The 21,627-nt window shown below is 43.5% G+C and overlaps 1 protein-coding gene across 4 annotated transcripts in view; it reads left to right on the forward strand.

The window, feature by feature from the left end:
• The first annotated feature begins 454 nt into the window (after window positions 1–454).
• NSF (N-ethylmaleimide sensitive factor, vesicle fusing ATPase) overlaps window positions 455–21,627 on the forward strand; it is a 75,241-nt gene continuing 54,068 nt past the window's right edge. For 2 of the 4 annotated variants that reach the window (XM_080369790.1, XM_080369789.1), the window contains exons 1-4: window positions 455–599; window positions 13,676–13,761; window positions 19,014–19,113; window positions 20,437–20,476. In XM_080369790.1, coding sequence (XP_080225916.1) covers window positions 588–599; window positions 13,676–13,761; window positions 19,014–19,113; window positions 20,437–20,476 — 238 coding nt within the window. In that variant the 5' untranslated portion in view covers window positions 455–587. Of the gene's footprint in view, window positions 600–1,726; window positions 1,831–2,867; window positions 3,144–13,675; window positions 13,762–19,013; window positions 19,114–20,436; window positions 20,477–21,627 lie in introns of those variants that run through there. The other 2 variants (XM_080369792.1, XM_080369791.1) reach the window with 2 other exon arrangements.

Here is a 21,627-nt window from a genome sequence, read left to right on the forward strand (position 1 = left end):
CAGTTTGACAGATTTAAAGTCCCTTTTTCCCCACAAAGCATTATGGACCTGCACACTGAGTGGTGTGTAGGATTCCGTGCTCAGTGGCCCAGCAGGGCAAGGAGTCCCAAGGGCCTGACAGCGCAGCTGGCAGGGGGTCTGCCCGGAGGCCTGAGCCCCTCTCAACCTCCCACCGTGGGGCTTAGCCAGTGCCAGGTGCCCCGCAGGTCCGCGGCCCAACGACCTCCTCAGCCGCTTCCCTCAGCGCACTGCCTGACCTTCCCGCCCGCCGTGAGGGAAACGGCGACTCCTCCCACCCCGCCCCGCGCGCGGCCCCGCCAACCAATCCCAGCAGCGCTCTCTGCTGACATACACCAGAACTCCCGCCCCCGCCCGCCGTTTGACCAATGGGCTGGCGGTACCGGGAGGAGCTGCGGGCGGAACAACCAATCCAGGGCCGCCGGCCGTGCTGTTGGGGGGGGTGTCCCTCAGGGCCCCGCCCAGCCCCGCCGCGACGCCTGCGCTGCACCGCCCCTTGGCGGCTGCGGGGCGGGACCGGCGCTGCGGCGCGGTGGCGGGCGGTGCAGCGGGCAGGGCGCAGCGGCAAGATGGCGGGGAGGGTAAGTGGTGGGGCGGGTGGGAACGGGGATGGACCCTTCCCGCTCCGCCCTGCTCTGCCCGGCCCCTCCGCTACCTACTTCCTCCCCCCTCCGCTTCTGCTCCTCTCTGGGCGCCGGGGTGGTTCGGTGGCTTCTCGCAGCCCTGCTGCCGGGTGGTCGTTGAGCCTTGTGGGGGGGCTCCCCTGAGGGTGCTGTGGTGGCCCTCCCGGTGATGTGGGGGGTCCTGAGAGTGCTGTGAGGCCGCGGTGGCCCCTCTCCCTGTGGGGCGGCACTGTGGGGTTCGCTCAGAGCACTGTGAGGCCAGGGTGGCCCCTCTGTGGGTGTGAGGCAGGGTTCAGGGTCTCCTAAGGGTGCTGTGAGGTCGCAGTGGGCCCTGTGGGTTGCGGGGCAGGATTTTAGGGTGCCCTAGGGGTGCTGTGAGGGTGTGGTAACCCCTCGGAGCTGTGAGGTGAGCTTCTAGGGCTCCCTCAGGAGGCCTGCGAGGCTGGGATGACCCCTCTCCTTGTGGGGTGTGGGGCAGGATTGTGGGGTCCCCAGAGCGTGCTGTGAAGCCCTAGTGATCTGGTGCTGCCAGCAGGATTTAGGTTCTGCTAAGGGTGCTGTGCGGCTGCAGCAGCCCGCAGGCCCTGTGGGGGGCAGGGCAGGATTTTAGGGTGCCCTGGGAGTGCTGTGAGGTTGAGGCGACCCCTCGACCCGTGGGTTGTGGCAGGGTCCTTTGAGTCCTCTCTGAGGGTCCTCTGAGAGTGGGGTGACCCCTTGGTGCTCTGGGATGTGGGGCAGGATTGTGGGATTCCCTGAGGGGCCTTGATGAGGCTGGGCTGACCCCTGTCCCCGTGGGGCTGAGTTTTGGAGTCCCCTGATGGTGCTGTGAGGCCCTGGTGACCCCTCGGTGCTGTGGGGTATGGGGCAGATTTTTAGGGCTCTTCGAGGCCCTAGAGTTTTATCTGCCCTGTGGGCACCAGCCGGGCACCATGATGTAATGTGGGTCCAAATTGTGTTAAAACCTACCTTAAGGGTTGAGCAGTGGTTTTATGCTGTATTTATTTAGCAAAAAATAATAAAAAAATCCATTGTCACTGATTACTTAGATAACATCAGCAAGTGGCCAAAAGGGCCTTAAAATGTGAAGGAACAGTCTTGTCTGTTTTTTAGTACCTTGTATACCACTCTGTTTTCAGGTGTCCGTCTCCAAGTGGTGCAAGATGCAGTTAAGATTGCTCTTCTCTTTGCTGTGAGCTCTGTCGTGCTTTGCTGAATATCAGCTTGTGAAAGTCACGTTCTTCATTAATGTCTGCTTCAGGCTAAAATCTTCTGTCTTGGACAAACAATTCAGTGATTGAGACCTTGGGGAATAGGTTTCCTCATATTTTTTTGTATTATGGTTTGTCTGGAGAATGCAGTGACAGATGGTGCAGTGGTGTGATGCAGAGCAGTAGAGGGTAGAGCAGTGGTGAGGAATTTGGCCCAGCCATAAGCTGTGCGTCACAGGTGAGCAGATCTACTTGACTGCCACCATTAAAACGCTGCTGATTAATTTTTTTAAAAAAAAAGATGTTTTGCAGTCTCTCTCTTGTTCAAGAGCTTTTCTTCTGTCCCTGCTGCAGATACGTGGTCTCGCTTTCTTCCTTGCACCTTTTTTCTTCCATCTCGCCCTTTGCAGTTAACCCAGGAGAAGTCTGTGTGTTTTGACTAGCTTTTTCTTTCAGCTTTCCTGTTGCCAGAAGCAGGAGCCCAGTGCTTGCTTTCATCAGTGATAAGATCATTTTAGGCATAACAAACATGGTGCTGAAACTCCCTGTAGCCAAAACTGATCTGGCTGCAGTGGTCTTGTCTTAGCCCCTACTCACTTGCTCCCCTTAGCCTTTTCAGCATGCTAAGTCGACTGAGAAAGCTATCCGTGTAGTTTGATGAGTTATTTTTCATTTGCCCTTGTCTGCTGGAAAGGCTTAGTGAATGGTCTGAGTGCTGGAGGTGGTGTCTGGAGATGTGGGGAGGAAGAGGAGGGATCAGGCCCAACTTTTTCCAGCTCCTGTGAGCTTTTGTGCTGCTAACCACCTGAAAAAATGTGCTTGTATTTGGCCAACTTAGAAGCCTTATGGAGGAAAAGAAACATTTATGCAAATTTAAGAGAAAGAGCAGAGCTTAATTGCCTCATGATCTGGCAATTCGAGTGGGTGCTGCTTTCCTTGGGTTACCAAGAATCTTTTCTTCTTACTATTCAGCATTTTCATGATTTATCTACAAATATAACTGCTGCAGACTTATCAGATGATTTAATGCTATGAAAATGGTTTATAGGGGAAGTGTAATTTTCTGAGCTTGATTCAGTCTTGCAGTGTGTTGAATGCTGTTAACAAACGAACTGCCTGTTCCCTCCAGCTTGCATGTGGGATAGCAGCAGCTCTGAAAAGGATGCGGAGGTCAGGTTGAGCAAGCAACAGCATACGTTTTGGATGTGACATTGGAGCTATTGTGATCCTTGTCTGTGTAAATAAGAATAGTAGGTAGGAGGATGGAGTTGTGTGATATCTCTGGGTACAACAGGTGAGTGATACTGGAACATTGATGCTATTCTGTTGTCAGCATTTTTAAAAGGTGCTTAAACCTGAAGAATGGATAGTGAAAGCTTCAGTGAGTACTTCTGACCTGAAAAAATGTCCTGCAATGCAATTTAGACCTTAATCTCTTTTATTAGACTTTGATTTGATTTCTGTGTGTATAGTTTTACAGAGAGAAATTAATGGCTTTCCTGATGTAGAGGAGAGACAAAATCCTTTAAACTTCCAGTAATGTTTTAAATAATTTAGACAAATGATAAGCCAAATGTTACTAATTGTCTGGTGCTGTTTCAGGTATATTACTCTACTCCCTTAATTGCACTGGGTTTCTTCAATCACAAGGAAGAGGCAGTGATTAACAGTGATTGAAGTTTACAGGAAAAGTAGTTTATGATGATTAGAAATAATGGCTGTTTCTGTTCTAATTTATTTGGTATCTCTCTCTGCATGGTACTCATTAGGCATGCAAGCAGAGCACTGAGACTTGCCAAGACATCAGCCGGCAGCTACTACAGAAGAGGGCATGTCTGTAGTTATGGATCCCTTGTACTAAGTCTGGACCTCTGGAAGCTAACTGGTGCTGCCTGTAACTGATTGATTTGAACCTCATTAGGAATTAGTTCTCAAAGGGACATAGAAAGGCCAGATGATTCCTCTGCCTTGTTCCAGCCATTGCCAGGCTGTTGATCCAGAACAAGCTGTGTTTCTGCTTGCATCTGTACCAGATTGGAGAGCTACGTGGAGAAATGGTGTAGGAAATGAAGCAGGTCTGCGTGGCTGCAGCTTTACTCTTGCAGGCTGGCAGGAGGTCTAGTTCTCTTCAAAGAGGAAATCATGTGTGCTTAACGTTAGTTTGGTAGCATGGATGTTGGTGATGATCCCCTGTCAGAGAGACTGGTATATATTTCTTTAAGGAGTATTAAAATTTTGTAATAGCTGTAATGTATAACAGTTCATGATGATCAGAAATAATGTCTGTTTTATGTGGTACAAATGGTATGACACCTTAATTTTTCTTTATTTGCTATTTGGGACTCATTTGGAGCAGTATTGCCATTAACCTGGTGATAGGAGAGACTTGCCTGTTTGCTTCTCAGGAGAGATTCACATCTGTATTGGGTTGGAAATTACTTTGGTTTCACTCAGGTGCTAGTAGATGTTGGTTTACCTTGCAGAACTGTGCCACAGCTCCTCTAGAAGAGCCTGTGACTTGAGCAGAAGATGTATTGCTGACATCTGTTCAAGTCAACTGTCAAATTGAGAGTGTAGCAGTAGTGGGAAGTGTGCTGACAGGGTGTGTCCCGCAGTGTTTTGTGGTGCTGAAGATACTGCAGTACTAACACCTGCTCTCTTGTACCCCTTGCAGTCAATCCCAGGACAGTTTTAGGTTGGACAGTTTGGTAGAAACTTTGGAATAATAAGGATTGTGTTTCGTGTTTATGGGTTAAAGCTATAAAGTCTGATTTCTGCTAACATATGGCATCAGCCTTCATAGATGCAGGCGTCATCAGGCAACTAAAGAAAAATTTGTGAATCAGCTTAGTTTGTTCTTGCAGTGTGGTCCTGATCCTTCTATCATCACTCATCTTTTTTTAGTGTTTCCTAATATGTAATATGAAGAAATACGTTTTTAGCAATGTTTCAGGGAAATAGGAGAAAACTAAATCTGAATCTCTGTTTCTGAGATTGCTTCTGCAACTGCCTACCTGTCTTATGAAATCATAGCTAACAGACCTGTATCCTTCTTACAGGACTTCTGCATTGTAAAAACCCATTCTAAGTTATTTAGGATAAAATTCTGACAACCGTGTAACCACGTGAATGTTTGTGCGCATGAGATATCTGACTCTTGTCATCTTTTATTAACTTTAATTTGTTACTTGGCTTAGCATTGCAGAAGCAGTGTGTCCAGAGCCTTATGCCTAAAGAGACAACGCAATAGGGAGATGTCAGTGCTGCCTCTCCATCTCCAGTTTTGGGGGTGCTGGTGTATCGTACCACTTTTCTTATTGTGAACAGGCCAGAATGACTAAATTTTGTGAAGAAGTTTTATTAGTAGGAAAAAGTCTGTAAAAGTCAAAGAATCCTTTTGAGGAATTTCAAGTGTGAATTTCTTAAATATTACTCCCCCACTCTCTAGCACAGCAAGATCTTTCTTCCTGTCCTCTGTCCTGTACCATAAGGCGCAGAGGTCATTCAGGATAAGACCATGTGGTTTAGGAGATGCTCTAGCTATGAATTTGGAGGAAGTTCTGTCATAAAGTCAGATCTGCTTGAGTCCACAGAAAACCAGTTCTTAGAAAACAGTGCTATTTATATTTTGCTAGATTACCCACCAGGCATGGTTTTCAGGCAGGGTACGTGGTTTTCAGTGGAATTAATTATCACTGATTCCTTTCTTTACATGAAAATGTACAACCTCCACCCCAAAAACTAAAATATAGGTCCTTATGTCATGTTTTGATAGTATTTTTTTGTGATCCAGGAGTTGGTGGATACTGTCCAAGTACACTCACAAGTGTGAGAGAGGACAAGCTTTAGGAAGACCTGGTGCAGTGAGTGTCAGCTGACCCGAGTGATGTGACAGATAGCAATGAGCTTAGCAAGTGCAATATTTTTTTGAAGGATGAGGTTCAGAGTGTGGTCTCAGCATGATGCAGTTATTTGCATACCTGTCAAGATGCTGTCTCAAATCAGGGAAGTTCTCTGACGAAGACTGGAGTTTTGTGACTAAATTTCTGCATTGGCCATCTTCAGAAAGTTTTTTAACCTACGGGAACTGGAGAGTTGTGTTAGGGAAGATCTGTGAACAGAAAAATTCAAGCAAGGAACACAGTCGCTACAGTTAATAGTAAAGCTTTCAACACAGTGTTCTATTACTCTGTGTTTAGGCCAACGGGTAAGACTACTGCTTGTTAAATCAGGGCTGAATATATAGTTCTTCAGACACTCTCTTGCCCTGCTGCTGCACTGGTATGCTCTTGGCTGTGTATGTATGGCACATACTCAGTCCAGGAAGGTCAAATGTTTGCAGCATAAAAAGATTTGACATGTTTCTCTAGTCTCCTGGGATGCAATAAAGCAATGACGTTCTACCAAAAATTCTTGAGTAATTTATACCCTAGAGTTGTGTCAAGTTTTTCTGTAGAAAATACACAAATATTTGCAAGGTGTTGTATCTTAAACTCAAACTTCTTATAATTGGGCAGCGTTTGGTACATTAGTCAGTGTCCTGGAGAAGTTTAGTGCTAGACACAGCCCATCAGCAGCGGGCTAGTTGCAAATATGGAGGGATAGCAGCATCTCAGGCTTTCACAAGGCAGATTCCAAGTTTAAGGGGATATTTTTAACCTTGTCCCTATTGCCATTGGCTAACTTGTCTAAATAAAAGGGAAGAAATTTGCATCCATTAGGTGTCCTCACAGCTGGTGTGTCAAAATCCTGTGACTTGCATCCGAGGCTAACATCTTAGACATGGTTGTGTGATGTTTCATTCCTTTAAGCATTTTTAAAAGAGGTTTCTATGAAACGCAACAAGTAGCAATTCCCTGTAATTAAAGTGTTGATCATCTTGCCTCACGGAAGAAATGTGAGGCAACATCCACTCAAAAAATGGATGTGTTAATTACAAATGCACATATTCTGAGCCATTATTGCTTAATTGGAAGATGAATATGATGTTAACGCTAAACTGTCAGGAAACAGCTTCCCAGTTATGGCACAGCAGCACAGGTTTTCTGAAATCACTTTACTGATCACATTGTAAAGAACTGGTATGGAGAATGACATCTTTGGGCAGAGCAACCCGTTTAATTAGATTATAGATGCTGTATGATAGTAGTAGCCTGTAAAAGTTCTCCTTTAGCACACTTGTTTCTTCTGCTTTTGTGGATCAGGCAAACCCTTCAGTCTTTGAACTGTGATTTGTGTTTCTGGTAACATTGCAGAATAATGGAAATAGTACAGCCAAATTCCCAAAGCTGCATACATCTCGACTGCACTGGCTAAAATAGTGTTCGGAGTTAACAAAGCTCCCACTGTAGAACTGAACTAGTTTAGCTGTAAGCTTGGCAAACAAAGGGTAAGTAGCAGTCACCACCCTAAAAAACAGTATCCTGTTTACATGGAAGATAGGCTCTTCCATGCTAATAAAGTGTTTTTTGTGTGCTAAGACGGAAGTAATTTCTAGATTACTGCCCAGGCCCATGAGCAAGCACACGTGCTATTAGATAAAGAAAATGAAAAATGTGTTAAGTGTGTATGTAAAGAACTGCAAGTGCAGAATAATTGGGGTCTGTATTCTGACCCCCACCGCGGGTTGGGCTCGACCTCCTTTACTTACATAGATAACTCTATTTGTTATCAGATGAGAAAGAGGAATTTCCTGGTGGTGCAGGCATGAAACAGCGCTGGGAAGAACGTTCCGTTTCGTTTCCAGCCCTGAGGGATTCAGGAGGTGGTGATGCAAACTCTTCCCTCTCTCCTATTTGAAGCTGTTCCAGCCTCCATGTCAGCCGGCAGCTGGTGTGTATGTGGTGTGGCCGTGTTTTATTTGGTGCCTTCGTGGCTGCCCACAGGGAGGCGATTCATACCAGTGGGAGCATCCTGTTTGGGGGACGTGAGATGGAGGGTTGCATCTTACTGTTGTTCTTGTCTGGACTCTGTATTGAGGCTGTCTTGGTGTTGGCTTGCTCAAAGTCCCCATTTGAATATTAATCCTGAGATTTTAGCTTTCCGAATGTGTTCCTCTCTTAATAGAATAAAATTGATATTTATGAGCTTGTTATCAAGGGAGAGAATGCAGCTTCTTCCCGATGGGAATAAAAGCTTCCAGCAAAGTGAGCTGGAGGTCAGATGGAGCAGATGGAAAAGCTGGTCCTGAGCAGTCAGTCAGGGCTGCCGGTCCTGGGGGCCAGCATGCTTAACCTGCTGGGCACAGCAGGATGCTCTCTGAGCAGTTGTAGGTCTGGAAAGGAAACCTGTCTTGCCCAGCCTACTGTTCCAGAAAGTTGTTTGTAGGTCTTTGATCTCTTCTAGTAGCTGCAGAACTCTGGAAGCTTTATTCTGGTATTTTTTTTTGAGGTGTCCAGAAAACAAAAAACCTAGTAACTTCCTTGTTTAATTTTTTTTTACTTTTATTTTAGACAACAGCATTTAGGACATCTCCTGTTGCTGAGTCTTGTTTCTGATGTTGGGATCATGTTGTCATTCCTTTCATAAATATTACTGAATGCCGCCTTTAAAGAAATTTTGGTTTTGTCTAAAGACTGTTTCCCACTATAGGCAATTACAGTCCCAGATTCCTCTTGTGGTTAGGAACCTGTTCTTAACTGCTAGTCAGTAGCTGTGATAGTGTTGCTATTGTTTTATACAAATTTCTTCTGTCCTTTAGAGTTGTTTTTCCTCTCCATTATTCAGCTCAGTGGTGTATGTAGAGAGCAAGTAGTCATAATCCTCCTGAGGCTTTCCTGTGCTGGGGGAGCTTGAATTGTCTCCTCCCAGGCTGTTGCTGACCCAGCTTTGCTGCAGCTCATCCTTCTGCGTGCTAGTGCTGGTGTTTGTCATCTGTGCGCAGCAGGCTCCTGATCTTTGCAGTTTCCATGTTCATCTCAGATTCTGTTATCACTTGGTCCGTTGGATCTTTAGATACAGGCTGTGTCGGGCAATGCTTCATGCATGCCTGCTTTCCATCAGGAGCATAGTCCTGGATAACGTAGGGTCTACATACCATAATCTTGGTTCCCTGTTTATCTTCAGAGCTCCTTTAATATCAATATTCTTCCTTTCAGTGTTCAAACTTAAGTTTATTTGCAGGCTTTTAGTGGTGAATGAGTGTTGACTTCAAACACCTTTGAGTCAGCCATGCTACCACACCACCAGCAGGCAGGCCGGCAGACTTCTGCTCAGTCCCTTGGAAACAAAGACCGAACATTCTTCCCAAGAATCACTCCTGCACAGGTTCTTCATTGTCCTCTTTGGGTGACAAAGCTCTGGGCTTAGCGGTACTTTGGTGCCTGACAGCTGTTACAGTAGAACTTGGATGCTTTTTGAAGCGGGAACCCCCATTTCTGTGTAGCTGACAGTGGGCTTTACAGAGGAATTTCAAATGTATAGTACCCAGAGTTGTCATGTTTCCTAACACTTGTCTGCCAGCATCTGCATGACAGAAATTATATATATGTACATATGCATATACATATTTGTATGTATAGCTGTGTCTGTGTTTTACACGAAGATTTTCACAAAAATAAAATTTTGAACATGTAACACTTTGTCTTATACAAACCACGTAGAAACGGTGCACAGAACAAAATCTGTCTCTGCTTTAGAAGCTGTTTCATAATCTCTTGGGTTGGATTAGGAAATTAAGCGAGTTAAGCTGTTTCAAATGAAGAGCATCTCTGCCTTTAGCATTTAATGTTTTAGGTCTTCTGTTCAGTAACAACTGACAGGTAGTGCACTTCTGTTATATACCACCATCTTACCTCCTGTAGTCTCTGAGTAATGAGAAACATGTTTTTCTTTAGCTTCCTCTTGCATAAGCCTTAACAATTCACAAGTATTAACTGTATTTTTGTACTGTCTGTGCACCTGTGTAATAATAGTGTACTATGTGTAATACTCCTGAGACTTTATTATTCATTCTTTTCCCCAGTCATATTTTAAACCAGCAGTGCTTTGCTTTTGCTTCACATGCTTGTTTTGAAATTCAGAAGGAGAAAAGGTGTGTTTTGTGTATGAATGAAAATATCCAGATAACTTAGCGTTGCTTTCTAGGCTGAGCTCTCCTAAAATGCAAGAACAATTCAGTTTCATATTTTTGTGGAGGAAAACGGAATCCCTGCAGCTTTGGAAAATGAAAGATCAGCTGTTGTGGTGATTGTTTATATTATGAAGCTGTTTGTTCTTTGGGGCAACTTTTCCTTTTTAAAAGTGGTGTGTCAGCACCATTGAGTCACTTGGTGCTGTATTTTCATGGTTAGCATCAGCTCAGTAGCGGAGGAGTAAAGAGAACATCGCTGCTTTGTCATAAATGCAGAGATGAGGTTCTTCGCGTTTGTCTTTTAGCACATGATTTATCAACGCATCATGTGGTCTCATTTTTTTCTCTTGGTAAACAGGAGGAATATTCGTTAGACCTCTGTGTAGATGTGGATCTGGTAGCGGGCACTGCATGGCTGACAATGGATGCCTGTAGCTGGGGATGCTTTAGAATGAAGGCACTGTCTCAGATGTGGAGTCTCCTTCTGCTAACCACAACAATAACTGGAGGCAGGGAAGAGTTCTTTTGCTACTTTAAGCCTAATATACCTATCTATACTGTGGACATGGGCATAACTGCAGCCTATGAAGATGTGTATGGGTCACCTTCAAACTAGTATTGACAGCAGCAGATGGCATTCACTGTCAGCTGCAAGATCTGCTCTGGTGTTTTGTTAGAGCTGAGCTTTATGTTGCCTTGCCTAGTTGCTAGCAGTAACCTACTAGTTAACTTAAAATTAGCTTGTGTAAATATACTTGAAGGTTTCTTAGAAATACTCTTTAAGGATTTTGCTTCCTCTGTTCCCCAAGTATGGTGTGCAAGGGCAGGCGGCAAGGGTGTTGTGTGGCAGAGAGGGTGCAGGCTTTTGGGAGTCCTTGTGCAGGTGTCCTGGGAAGCTGGAACCCAAAATGCAAGACCTTAAAGTGTTCCTTGAGAGTGCTACCACTGGCATTTGAGAGCCCTCTAGGCTTCGGTGGCTCGTGTTACAGCTCTTGACTGCTGCATTTATGCCAGAAAAATGTACTCAGGAGGAGCAGCCAATGCCAACGTCCTTGCCTTGGCAGCTCGGTTGATTGACAGGCAGACAAGAAGCCCAGTGTGCAGTACTTCTGGGGATACGACCACTGTGGTGAGGAGAGGGGAGGTAACACGAAGCCCCTGTGAATCACTAGTGCAGTGTGTTCCTCATTGCTGTCTGGGTGCTTCCCAGTCTCATCATTATCTCTTACATGACCAGATTTTCTCAAATTATCCCCCGTACACTCACGAAAACTTGCACCCATTGAGTGACACCCTTTTCTAGCACAAGCTGTGTTATCTTAAAAACACTTCTGTATATTGATAACGTATCAAAGTTCTGCAAATTCTTGGAGCTTGAGTAGGGCATGTACTGGAGAGTTGGGAGCACGGTGTAGATTATAAATGCAGTCTGAAATGTTGGTCATTGCCGAGGGAGAAATGGTCTTCTGCCAGACGCCCCAGAAGGAGACTAAGCCAGGCTATGAGATGGCTAGCACAGTCCGCACTGATACCGCTGCAGAGGCAGCTGCGTTATATCGCGTGTCAGATGCTCAAGGATGTTTTGCCACGCGTCTGTCGCGTTGTGGAACTTGCAAAGGGAGCGCTTGGTGCTGGATTTGAAATGCATTCCTTTATATTTATGCATTTCCTTAAAGCAAAACTCGCATGTTCCCAAATGCAGACAGGAGTAACACAGAAGAACGGTAACTTTGCCAGGTGCTTGCTGTTAACATGTAGCAAGCAGTTTGTCAGCAAGGATTAAAAATGCAGTTGAGGACTAGTGCTGTAAAAAGGCTTAATCCAGGAGCTCTGTGTTCAGTTTTCTCCGGAAATATCCTACCTAATGCGTTTTATCAGGGCATGCCCTTCACAAAATAGTCCCCTCACAAATGGAAGGAGAAATGGTGGTGAAACGGTGAATGCTTTTTTGTGTGAAGTGCCCAAAGTTGGTCAACCTTAACAGGCAGGTTGGGTATTTCAGAAGTCCACTGATGGTCATATATTTTTTATTACGAGAATATTTGAGGCTCTTATTGCACTTCAGATTCAGGTAGATAAATCTGTTTCAAGGCCAAAAATGGAATTATTTTCTGTTGTTACATATGTCAAGGACAATTGAGCATTATTCAGTAAAAATAACAAATTAGTCCTTTTCTAAATACCAAGTACTCTGGAAGAATTACATTATGACTTAAGTTGATTTGAGCTATAGGGCAAGCTTGCTTCAGTCCGTGGGGAGATGAATTTTCTGATATTTTTCTCAGATGGCCCAGAGGTGTAGGGCAGGAAAAGCTGAGCAGGATGTTAACTCTTGGGAAATTGTCTAGGTCTGTGTGTTGGGATCAGTGCGTTTCCTTTTCCTGTTGCTGGGATTTAAGGGCGTCTTAAGAGAAAATCCATTCTGAATTGCTTTTAGCAATAGGTGACACTGACAAATAGTTTCTGTTGCACTGCCTGCAAATTTGTATTTGAAGAAGAAAATAGTTGTGCTTTGATTCTAAAAATGACATTCTGAGGGGTGAAGTTTAGCTTTTCTCCAGATTAAATTTTTTCATCTTATAGCTAATGGTGGAAACGGCTTGCTTCTGGAAGTGGAGGAAAGGATGGAATAGGCATTTTGAGCCTGATTTTCATCTTTCAACCATTGTTTTGTGGAATAATTCTGTAGAAGCGAATGGGGTTGGGGATGTAGGATGGTGCAGGGGTTCTTTTGCCACGCTCCCTCTGTATGCTACATGCTGCCTTGTAGTGAGGATGGGGTAGCCTGGGCTGAGAGTGGTGGTATTTGGTTATTTTAGCTGCTGATTCATAAGTAATACTGGAGAGGAAAAAACCTGAACAGATATTGTTGAAATGGGATTGCTTCTTTGACTTCAGGGTAAAAAAAGGAGGAGGTACGACACCCCCACAAAATTTGTTGCAGTAATCTTTTTAAAAGCAATAGGCTGGAACTGTTTAACTTAATTTCCTTCTGTTTGTTACTGATGCGTGATGTTTCCTATAGAGTAGGAAATACTATTTGTGTTGTCATACTTTTGAGAAGTTTTGTAGAGAGATTCTGCATGGTTGGATAGCAGTTGGCTAAAAATTATACCTTCCTGTGGACTTTCAGTGCTTCCCTGTACTACGTTGTCTGAAGTATTTATATCCAGAATGGATGTGCTCAAATTTTAGTTTTCTGAGTAATGTCAGGGAAGAGGAAAGGTAACATTTTCATTCCACCCTCTTTTCCCCACGTAGTCTCTCTAACCCAGCACAGCATTAGGAGAGAGAGTTACCTGGGGTTGTGGTGAAACTGGTCTGTCTCTAGGCTGCTTTGCCTTACCAGCTTTCGAAATATCCCAGTGTCTTGTTTCTTGGCAAGAGATGCCTTCCACTGAATGTTTTGCTACCTGCTGGCTTGTGGCAGGGTTCAGGGAAGTTGCATGAACACCAAGGTTCACTAGCAAGTTAACAGTTCTTTTTTCCTAGGTAATTTTGAAGTATTTTCTGTAGGTGTGCTAGGAAGCACAGCGCATCCTGTACCCACAAAATGCAGAGCTTTTGGTTACAAATATCTGTGACATGTAGAAACATTTGGAAAAACCTTGGTGAGGAAGAGGGGCGTGTCAGTGCCAGTGGACTGTGCCCTCAGAGTATGTCAGCGTGCTGTGGATTTTTGAGTTTTGAGGCTTGGCTTAGTAAAATTAAAATAGAATTTTATTTGACAGTTTTTCCCTCTTTCTTTCTCATAGTCTATGCAAGCAGCAAGATGTCCCACTGATGAACTGTCGTTAACCAACTGTGCTGTGGTGAATGAGAAGGACTTCCAGTCTGGGCAGTAAGTGTGCACTGTTGCTCTTTCAACTTTTAACCAAAAAGGAATTGTTTTCAAAATCTGAATGGAGGTGGAATGAAATTTCAGATTTGGGAAAGTGAGTACAGTAGGTTAATTAACAAAACTTCTGCATCTTTAAAGACCAAAACTGCAAATGTGCCTCTTTCTCAGAGCTGGAGATGTTAAAAAAATGGTAAATTTTTCTCTGAAGCATTTCTTCGTTGGGAACTGGATCTGCTTAACTGATCATAATCACTATTTTAATGAAGAACTTCAGGCCTTTTTTGATCTTTTTTGGTTTTGCTATTGTTCCTGTTACATAGTTAGAATATTTGATCTATTTCAAACAGATTTTTATCATTTAGTTGTGTTACTAAGGGCATCTTCTCACTTTCTCATGATACTGGAGTGCTGAGCAGAGGCGGTGGAAGTTCTCTCTTGTACTGGGTTTTTTCATGCACAAGAACAAAAGTGGAAGGCAACCAGAGAGTGGGCACAACAATTTGGATTCTTTAATTACAGTTCTAGGGTGACTGATAAAAGCTGACTCTGGGTTTTACATTTGTGAGAAAGGTAGAAAACACATTAATTTTTCAGCTCAATCCACACAGAAGGGCTTTGTATTAAAAGAAGCCAATTCAAATAATTAGTTTCCTTGCTTTACTGTGACTGTATGGTGGCTATCTTAAAAAGATTTCAATATGTAGACTGTAGACAGAAGTAATTAATTTCAGCAGAGAGTATCACATGCAGCAGAAGGTGGAAGAGCTTGGGTTTGAAAAATTGGAAAAAGTGTTTAAAAAAGATGCTGAATGATACACTTAGGGCCTTAGCATAAAATACCTGGCCCAAATGAATTCTGCTAAGGATGGAGAGCCAAGTGGCTCAGAAATGCAGGGATCAAGGGAGTTATGTGGTTTAAGGCTTGCCACTTTTTGGGCTGTCAGTCTGCTGTGCTGGTACCCTGGAGAGCTGTCCTGGCCCATTAGTCATTAGCTGAACTGTGATTTCACAAGCCCAACTTCATTATAAAATACCAAAACAAAACAGCTCCTCCCTGCCCCCCGCCCCAACCAAGAACAACTTTTAGAGTCAGAAGCAGGCAAAAGTATCTTCTTGGACAGGGTGATCTCTTCAAATGGTGCTTTTCTCCAGGTAGATTTTTTTTTTTTTCAAAATAAATGAGTTACAAAAATATCTGAACTGAGCATTGTACCTCATGCATTATAAAAATGTTAATTTCCTCAAATATGAACGTCCTGGAGGGACCCAGCTTCCAAACCTGCAGCAGCTGGCTGCTTTCCTTTCACTTTGAGAACCCTCTTTCATTGCATTTATGGAAGCGTGCAGGATCCAAGATCCCAAGACTTGCCTGGTAAACAGGATGGACATGATTCTGACTGTACTGATTCTACCCAAGAGGGCTGCTTATTTCTAGGAATTGGGGCTCATAGAGAAAGCAGCATATGTTTGGTTGTGAGCAGATGCTATAAATCGCTTTGCAAAGTGTAAGACTAGAGTACAGATAGATACTCAGCTACTACTGAAGGATGTAGTCATTTTGCTGCATTGCAGATATACTGAGAAAGACCATCCTTATGATCTGCTGCTGTAATTGCACACAGTCAGCAGATTTGGTTTGTATCGTCCTAATCATGGCTGGCTGCACAGAATATTTTTTTGGTAGGTTATACAAAGGACTTTAAGACTTCCATTTAGTGCTCACAGTTTAGAGATGGGAGTTTGACCTTGTGTCATTGGGAAGGTTTATCCCCAGGATGTTACTATAGATCTTTTCATGCTTCATTTTCTGCATACTGTAAGTTGGACAAGTATGAGTCACCATTCTGTGACGCATGCGTTCATGGGATGAAGTGCATTATTATAGTACTGTGGTGGTTTGATAAGTTATGCCATCTTCTTGTGACATACTTCTATCTTGAGGACTCCCAGTGTATTTTCAAGAAACAAGTGCTGAAAACACTGAGGCAGCAAAGGGGACAACAATCTGGAAGGAAGGCAGGGCAGATTATTGCAATGTTGTTTAATGTTGAGAACTGACTAATTATTCTACCTTTTATTCCTGCCTTTTATATGGGAAGACCATCTTATCTTGTGCCAGCTTAGTTATCCGAAGAGCCCTTGAGGAGCCTTGCTGAATAATTTACACGGGTTTCCAAACATGCACCAGAGGAATGTCTGCCCGTATATTTCAGATGCTTACTGGCACCTTTATATAGATACAGCTTTTGTAAGGGAGAGAGTAATTTACATATTCTTTCTTCACTAACATAAAGACTAATGGATGCACAGGTTAATACCATCTATTATAATTTCTGTTGGTTTGGTCAGCCTGGCCAGCAGACTTGCCAACAGTCAGTTTCCTGGGCCCAGTCTGGAGCCCTTCTTAAGAACTGGCATGCCAGCCACGTTATGGTTCTCATAGTTTAAGGCAGGGCTTTACACATGCGTTAGAGCAGCAGTTTCATCTGTTAGAGCTCTTGGGAGATATCTGGCCCTGGTGACTCATTGTTCCTTTTGTTCACTTGTAAGGAGAAGCTGTTAATGAGGCTAAGATTTCCCCCATGTGTCTCCGTGAACTCTCCAAGCTCCTTCCTAGTGAACATCAATGTAGGAAAATGCAGTTAGTTTTTCCTGCTATTGCCTTATTTTGAACATTCTTAATACTTCGGTTGTTTACAGCCTGTTGGAAACTGCCCCTGCTGTCTTTGAGAAGAAACATGGTTGTCCCTGTGCCTTTTGCAGATTTTTCTCAAAGAACCTGTCAGGATTTGACCTTTCCTAATATTCTCGCTTGGCTAGAGATTTCTTTCAGAAAGCTATTTTTTTTTTCTTGCCGTGTTTTGTTTTTTCTTCCTGGCATCTATTTGCCTGATGTTGGGCTCTGCTGTCTTTCTGGTTTGCTGGAAATGTTAGCTCTAATTTGTATTAAATCTTTGGGGATACAGCCCCCACCCCACCGCCACAGTATTTTTACCAGGTTTCCTCATTTTCTTATATTTCACTTATTTTAAGTGAAACCCAACAGTAGTGGAGTTTGTTTCTTCCTGCAGAGATGCTGAATGTGTATGTAGCTGCTGTTGTGTTTCGAGCCAAACTTGGTGCACTGCTCAGGATCCATCTCGGTCTTAAGGAGCTTTAATCTTGGGTCTTTTAGTGTCTGATGAACTGCTTCTAGTAGGGTGTTATTTGTCATCAAGTGTATTTATTGGTGAGGTATTGCAGTAGCATAGCTGGAAGTTGTATTTTGCCTACAGGCATGCTTATCTAACACTGCAATGTGATACCTTTCTTTCTGGTTGTTTTGATACTAATTTGAATTACTCAGGCTGATACACTCTGTGCCGGAAATCTCCTGATTTCGATCCTGGCTTCCTGGACAGCTTCCCTATTTTATCTACTACTCAGTTTAAAATTAAACAGTCCTTTAAAATTAATTCAGTCTGGGAAGGATCTATCTACCCTGCCCTGCTGGCAGTGCTCTTCCTAATACAGCGAGAGATGTTGTTGGCCACCTCTGCTGCAAAAGCACGTTGCCGGCTCATGTTTGACTCGTTGTCCATCAGGATCCCAGTTTTTTTCTGCAAAGTCACTTTCCAGCTCCACATGCTTGCCATTTTATCGTAGGAAGCTATCGTATTGGTCAGGCTTGTTATTCCTTTGTAAATCCATGCTGACTACTCCCAGTCACTTTCCTTTAATATGTTTGGCTTCCAGGATTAGTTGCTCCATCACTTTCCTAGGGACTAAGGTGAGGCTGACCAGCTTGTAGTTAAAAGGAAGGGTGTGTGTCCCTATAGCTGGGGTTTTAGGCAGCTAATGGGTGGTTTAGGGCCAGTGAAGAGTCAAATCACTGGTCACCTGACAGAGGAGGTATGTGTCACTGTGTGGTACGTTTAAAGTGCTCTCTTACCCTGCTATACCATCGAGTGCTAGCAGTTCTGGGAAAGGTTTTGCAAGCTTCCCTGTCTGTTTGGGCTAAAGCCAGTGGTGTCTAGTGGTTTTTGGCTACGAAGGCCATGCATTTCTTCTAGTCTAAGGGCCATATGTTCTTTCCTACCATGTGTCTGAAGCTGTTATGCATACATGATGTAGCCAATGTATACATGTGCAGCAGATCTGCTTTTGGATGGTGTTGGATTTGCTGTGCATATGCAAAGGAAAATACATGGAGCATATGTGCATGTAATACATCCACTGCCAGGGAGTGTGGATGGCCGGGAGTGTGGGCCTTGGCTGTTAGCATAGTGCATCCAGCCCTTAGTTTCTGACAACTGGTAGGAGGGTTAGTGAGGGGGGGGGGCAAGCACCACATGAGCTGGTGGCCTTACAGACCCTGTGAGCAGACTGCAGGCAGTTGGGAAGACAAGCGAAACCTGGTTCCACCGTTGCCCCTGCCACCAGTGCACACAAATCTCATCTTCCTTTTGTTTTGCTTTCTTATGCCAAGAAGTCATCTGCCTATCCCATGTTAAGAGCTATCAGGCATAGTCTGGGGATAACTGTAAGCAGCTGTTGAGTATCTTTGTTCCTGACAGCTTAGCTTCTGAGAGTGGCAGACAGGCACATGGAATTGTTGCTGTGTCTGCTTCTGACTGTATTGTTCTGTTTTTGTAAGTGTTCCTGGTCTTCAAATACTGTCTGTGAGTTCCAAGATCTGTCAAGTAGCAAACAGGAGGAACAGCCTCAGCACCTGTGTGATTTTACTTTCTGTACAGAAATCCCTTCCATTTTTTTCTGCAATCAAACTTCTAAACAATATATTAAGATTCTTGTATAGGCTTTGCATCTATTTCTTGTTGAAATCACAGCTGGGGGATACTGCTTGTATTGGGATAAAATACTGATGCTTTGGTGTGAGATGCTTGAGATGTGAAACCAGTGTTGATTTTTAGATATAGCAGTCTTGGTCTTCGTGGTTATGGTTTGGTTCTCTCACATTTGTATAGTACAATTCCTGAAGTAAAAGGCTACTGGTGCAAAAATGTAAATAATAATTATTAGTACAGTGTCTTCCAGCTGGGCTTTGAGATCATGTTATATCACTGAAGGTGGTGGACTCCTGTGAAAGACTGCTGTGTGCCTGCATCATGGTGTAGGTCTAAAGCTTTTTATTTTTTCCTTTATAGGACCAGATACAAGCTGGCTTGTTTCTTTTGAATTCTCACAGCACTGGGAGCAATGCAAAATCCTCCTGGGTATTTATTGAAATAAAATACTGTTCTCTCTTCTAGGCATGTTGTTGTGAAGACTTCTCCCAACCACAAATACATTTTCACGCTGAGAACCCATTCCTCAGTTGTTCCTGGCAGCATCGCATTCAGCTTGCCCCAGGTACTATATGGTTTGACATACCGTTTTGCTATAGAATAAACAAAATCTGTTTTGGGGTCAGGACTGAAGATAACTTCTAATTGGCGGGAGATGCCTGCACAAATATATGCTGCAAATTTGATTACTGGCAGGAAAAGTTCAAGGAGACTTTTGCAATAACTGAAACACACTTGCTTATATTGCTTAGATCTATTTTTAGTTCGTTGTGGGATAAAGATACTAGAAAAGGTGTAATTGTAACCTTTTAAAAACCCACCAGAAGCAAACTATTTCAAAAAGAAAAGCCTAAGTGGTGTCTGCTATGCCTTGTGAATTTTTCTTGTTCCCTGGTTTCCCTTGACTTTAAGGGTTTTCTTTGCTGTGTTGCTCTTTTAAAGACCTACCAGAAGTTTTATTGACTGTAGTCAGCCATTGTTAGTATTTTTAGATGAAAAGTGCAACAAAATATATTAAATAATTTAACTTGTCTCCTCTTTCTTAAGCCATCACATGTTAAATGATGGTTAGAATAAATAATTAAAACAGTTAACTTCTAAATGGAAAAATTAATCTTGTAGCCTTTAACTGGCTTACGCAGTGAGTCACATAACGTAAATCTGCAACAATCATGATCACTGATTTAATGCTTTGATGTTTTCCTGCTGGTAACAGATCTAGAAGCCAAGTCTCTATACTGTGAACACAAGACCTCTTCTTTTTTTTTCCTGAACAGATGTCTTGGCATAGCCACCAAAATGGCTTTTTGACATGTTGTTCAAAATCAGATTTGTCTGGATGAGTGGGTGAAGAGGATGTTATGTTAACTGTATGTCTAGCTATGATTTGTGATGCCCAAACTGAAAAGCAGTTATCAGTAGGAGATACCCATGTCACAGGGTTAAAGTAGATGCATTCATGGTCTAGGGTTGATTTTTGTAGATTTCCAGTAGCTGTTGTAAAGCTGGGACAGCTCTTCTGCTAAGGAACGAGGTAGGTTGCTTATCTGTAAAAAGTGACTATGGTAGTAAATGTTACAGCTACTGATAGATAAATGTTTTATTTGAGTATTCCTGATGCTGGGTTTTAACTACCAGTATTTCCTGAAGCCTTGGATAATTGCAACCAGCGTTACGCAAAATATGTATTTACCTTATGGATGCATGGACGTCACGAAGTGTTTCCTGTTAATTTGGGGGTCTTTGTAAGGTCCCATTCTTCCCTTTTTTGCTGCTACTTAAAGTTCTCATGGGGGAGCCTGCTTTTCTGAGTGAGGATGCTGACTCTGAGAGGGCATTTGTTCTACTGAAGGACAAGCTTTCTGAAGTTTTTGTCTTGTTTTTACAGAGAAAATGGGCTGGACTTTCCATTGGACAAGAGATAGATGGTAAGTGAGCCAGCAGCATGGGCATGGCATATGTTTATAGCAGCTGAATTTCATGTTTCCATGCTGAAGTGACATGTCCTGGGTAGTCTGTTCTTGTGGTGTTGGAGAACACTTAACAGCTAACAGAAAACAGTTGTTGTCAGTGAGACTATTATTGACATCTAAATTTGAGTATTGTGAATGTGGAAGTTTTCGTGCTAAGAGTTGCCAAAAGCCAGCAGTACGCTCTGGATAGCTGAAGGGATGAGCTTTGAGTAGCACTGATGTTTTCACCAATAACTGACTAGAATATTCTGCAGTATGATGAAGGGAAAGAGGTGCTGTCTCAAGTTTGTGCAGCTTGAAGGGTTGTATTCCAATTTCGAGTCTTAATTCAGCCTGACAAGCCTTTGCCAGTGTTCAAAGAGACTGATGTGTGTGTCTCGGCTTGCATGCTCTGTCTTTGATTTATTCATGCTGTCTGTCACTGTTATCTCTGGTTTGTGAACGACTGGCATCATTATCAGCTGTAGCTGCTGCTCTTTAATCTGTCTGTAAACTTCTGGAGTATTGACCAAACTCCTAGCAGAAGCTTGTTATAGGAGGGTCTCCATGTTCTTTGCAACAGCAGATCAAGGTAATGGATCATGTCTGTTCTTCTGACCATCAGGAATTACCTGGGGGCAGCCATCTCATCCTCTTGTTTGATAAGGTTGCTGTGTTGAAGTCTGTTCTAGTGGTTGGCTGGCTTACAGTCACTGAGGTGGAGCAAAGTGTTCATTAGGCCACTGTTTTGCCATTTGAGTTACTTCACTGATTCCAGGGGATTTTCCTGTCATTTGAGGATTGTTGGCAGAGCTGATGACTGCATCCTGTGTCAAGAAGTGAGGAGGACCTAGACTGAGAGGTGGTACAGCTGTGGGTGTGAGGTACTGTTAGGGAAACTCACTCCTTGGCTGTTTGTTTTCCCAGCTCCTTTGATCTGGGCAAGTCCCTGGGCATGAACCAGTACTCGAGCGTGGTCGCATGTCTTTGTGGATCTCTGATTTTGTCGTGACAAGCTAGAGTGGGTCTGTTTGTCCCTCTGCGCAACTAGATGCCTCACAGATCTTGCTTGGAAGCCAGGTCTTTTTGCTGGCTGACTTTATTTTGTTTTGTTATTTAAACTGAAG

Source organism: Falco punctatus (genome assembly GCF_963210335.1).
Source record: "Falco punctatus genome assembly, chromosome: 19".
NCBI classification, from domain to species: domain Eukaryota; kingdom Metazoa; phylum Chordata; class Aves; order Falconiformes; family Falconidae; genus Falco; species Falco punctatus.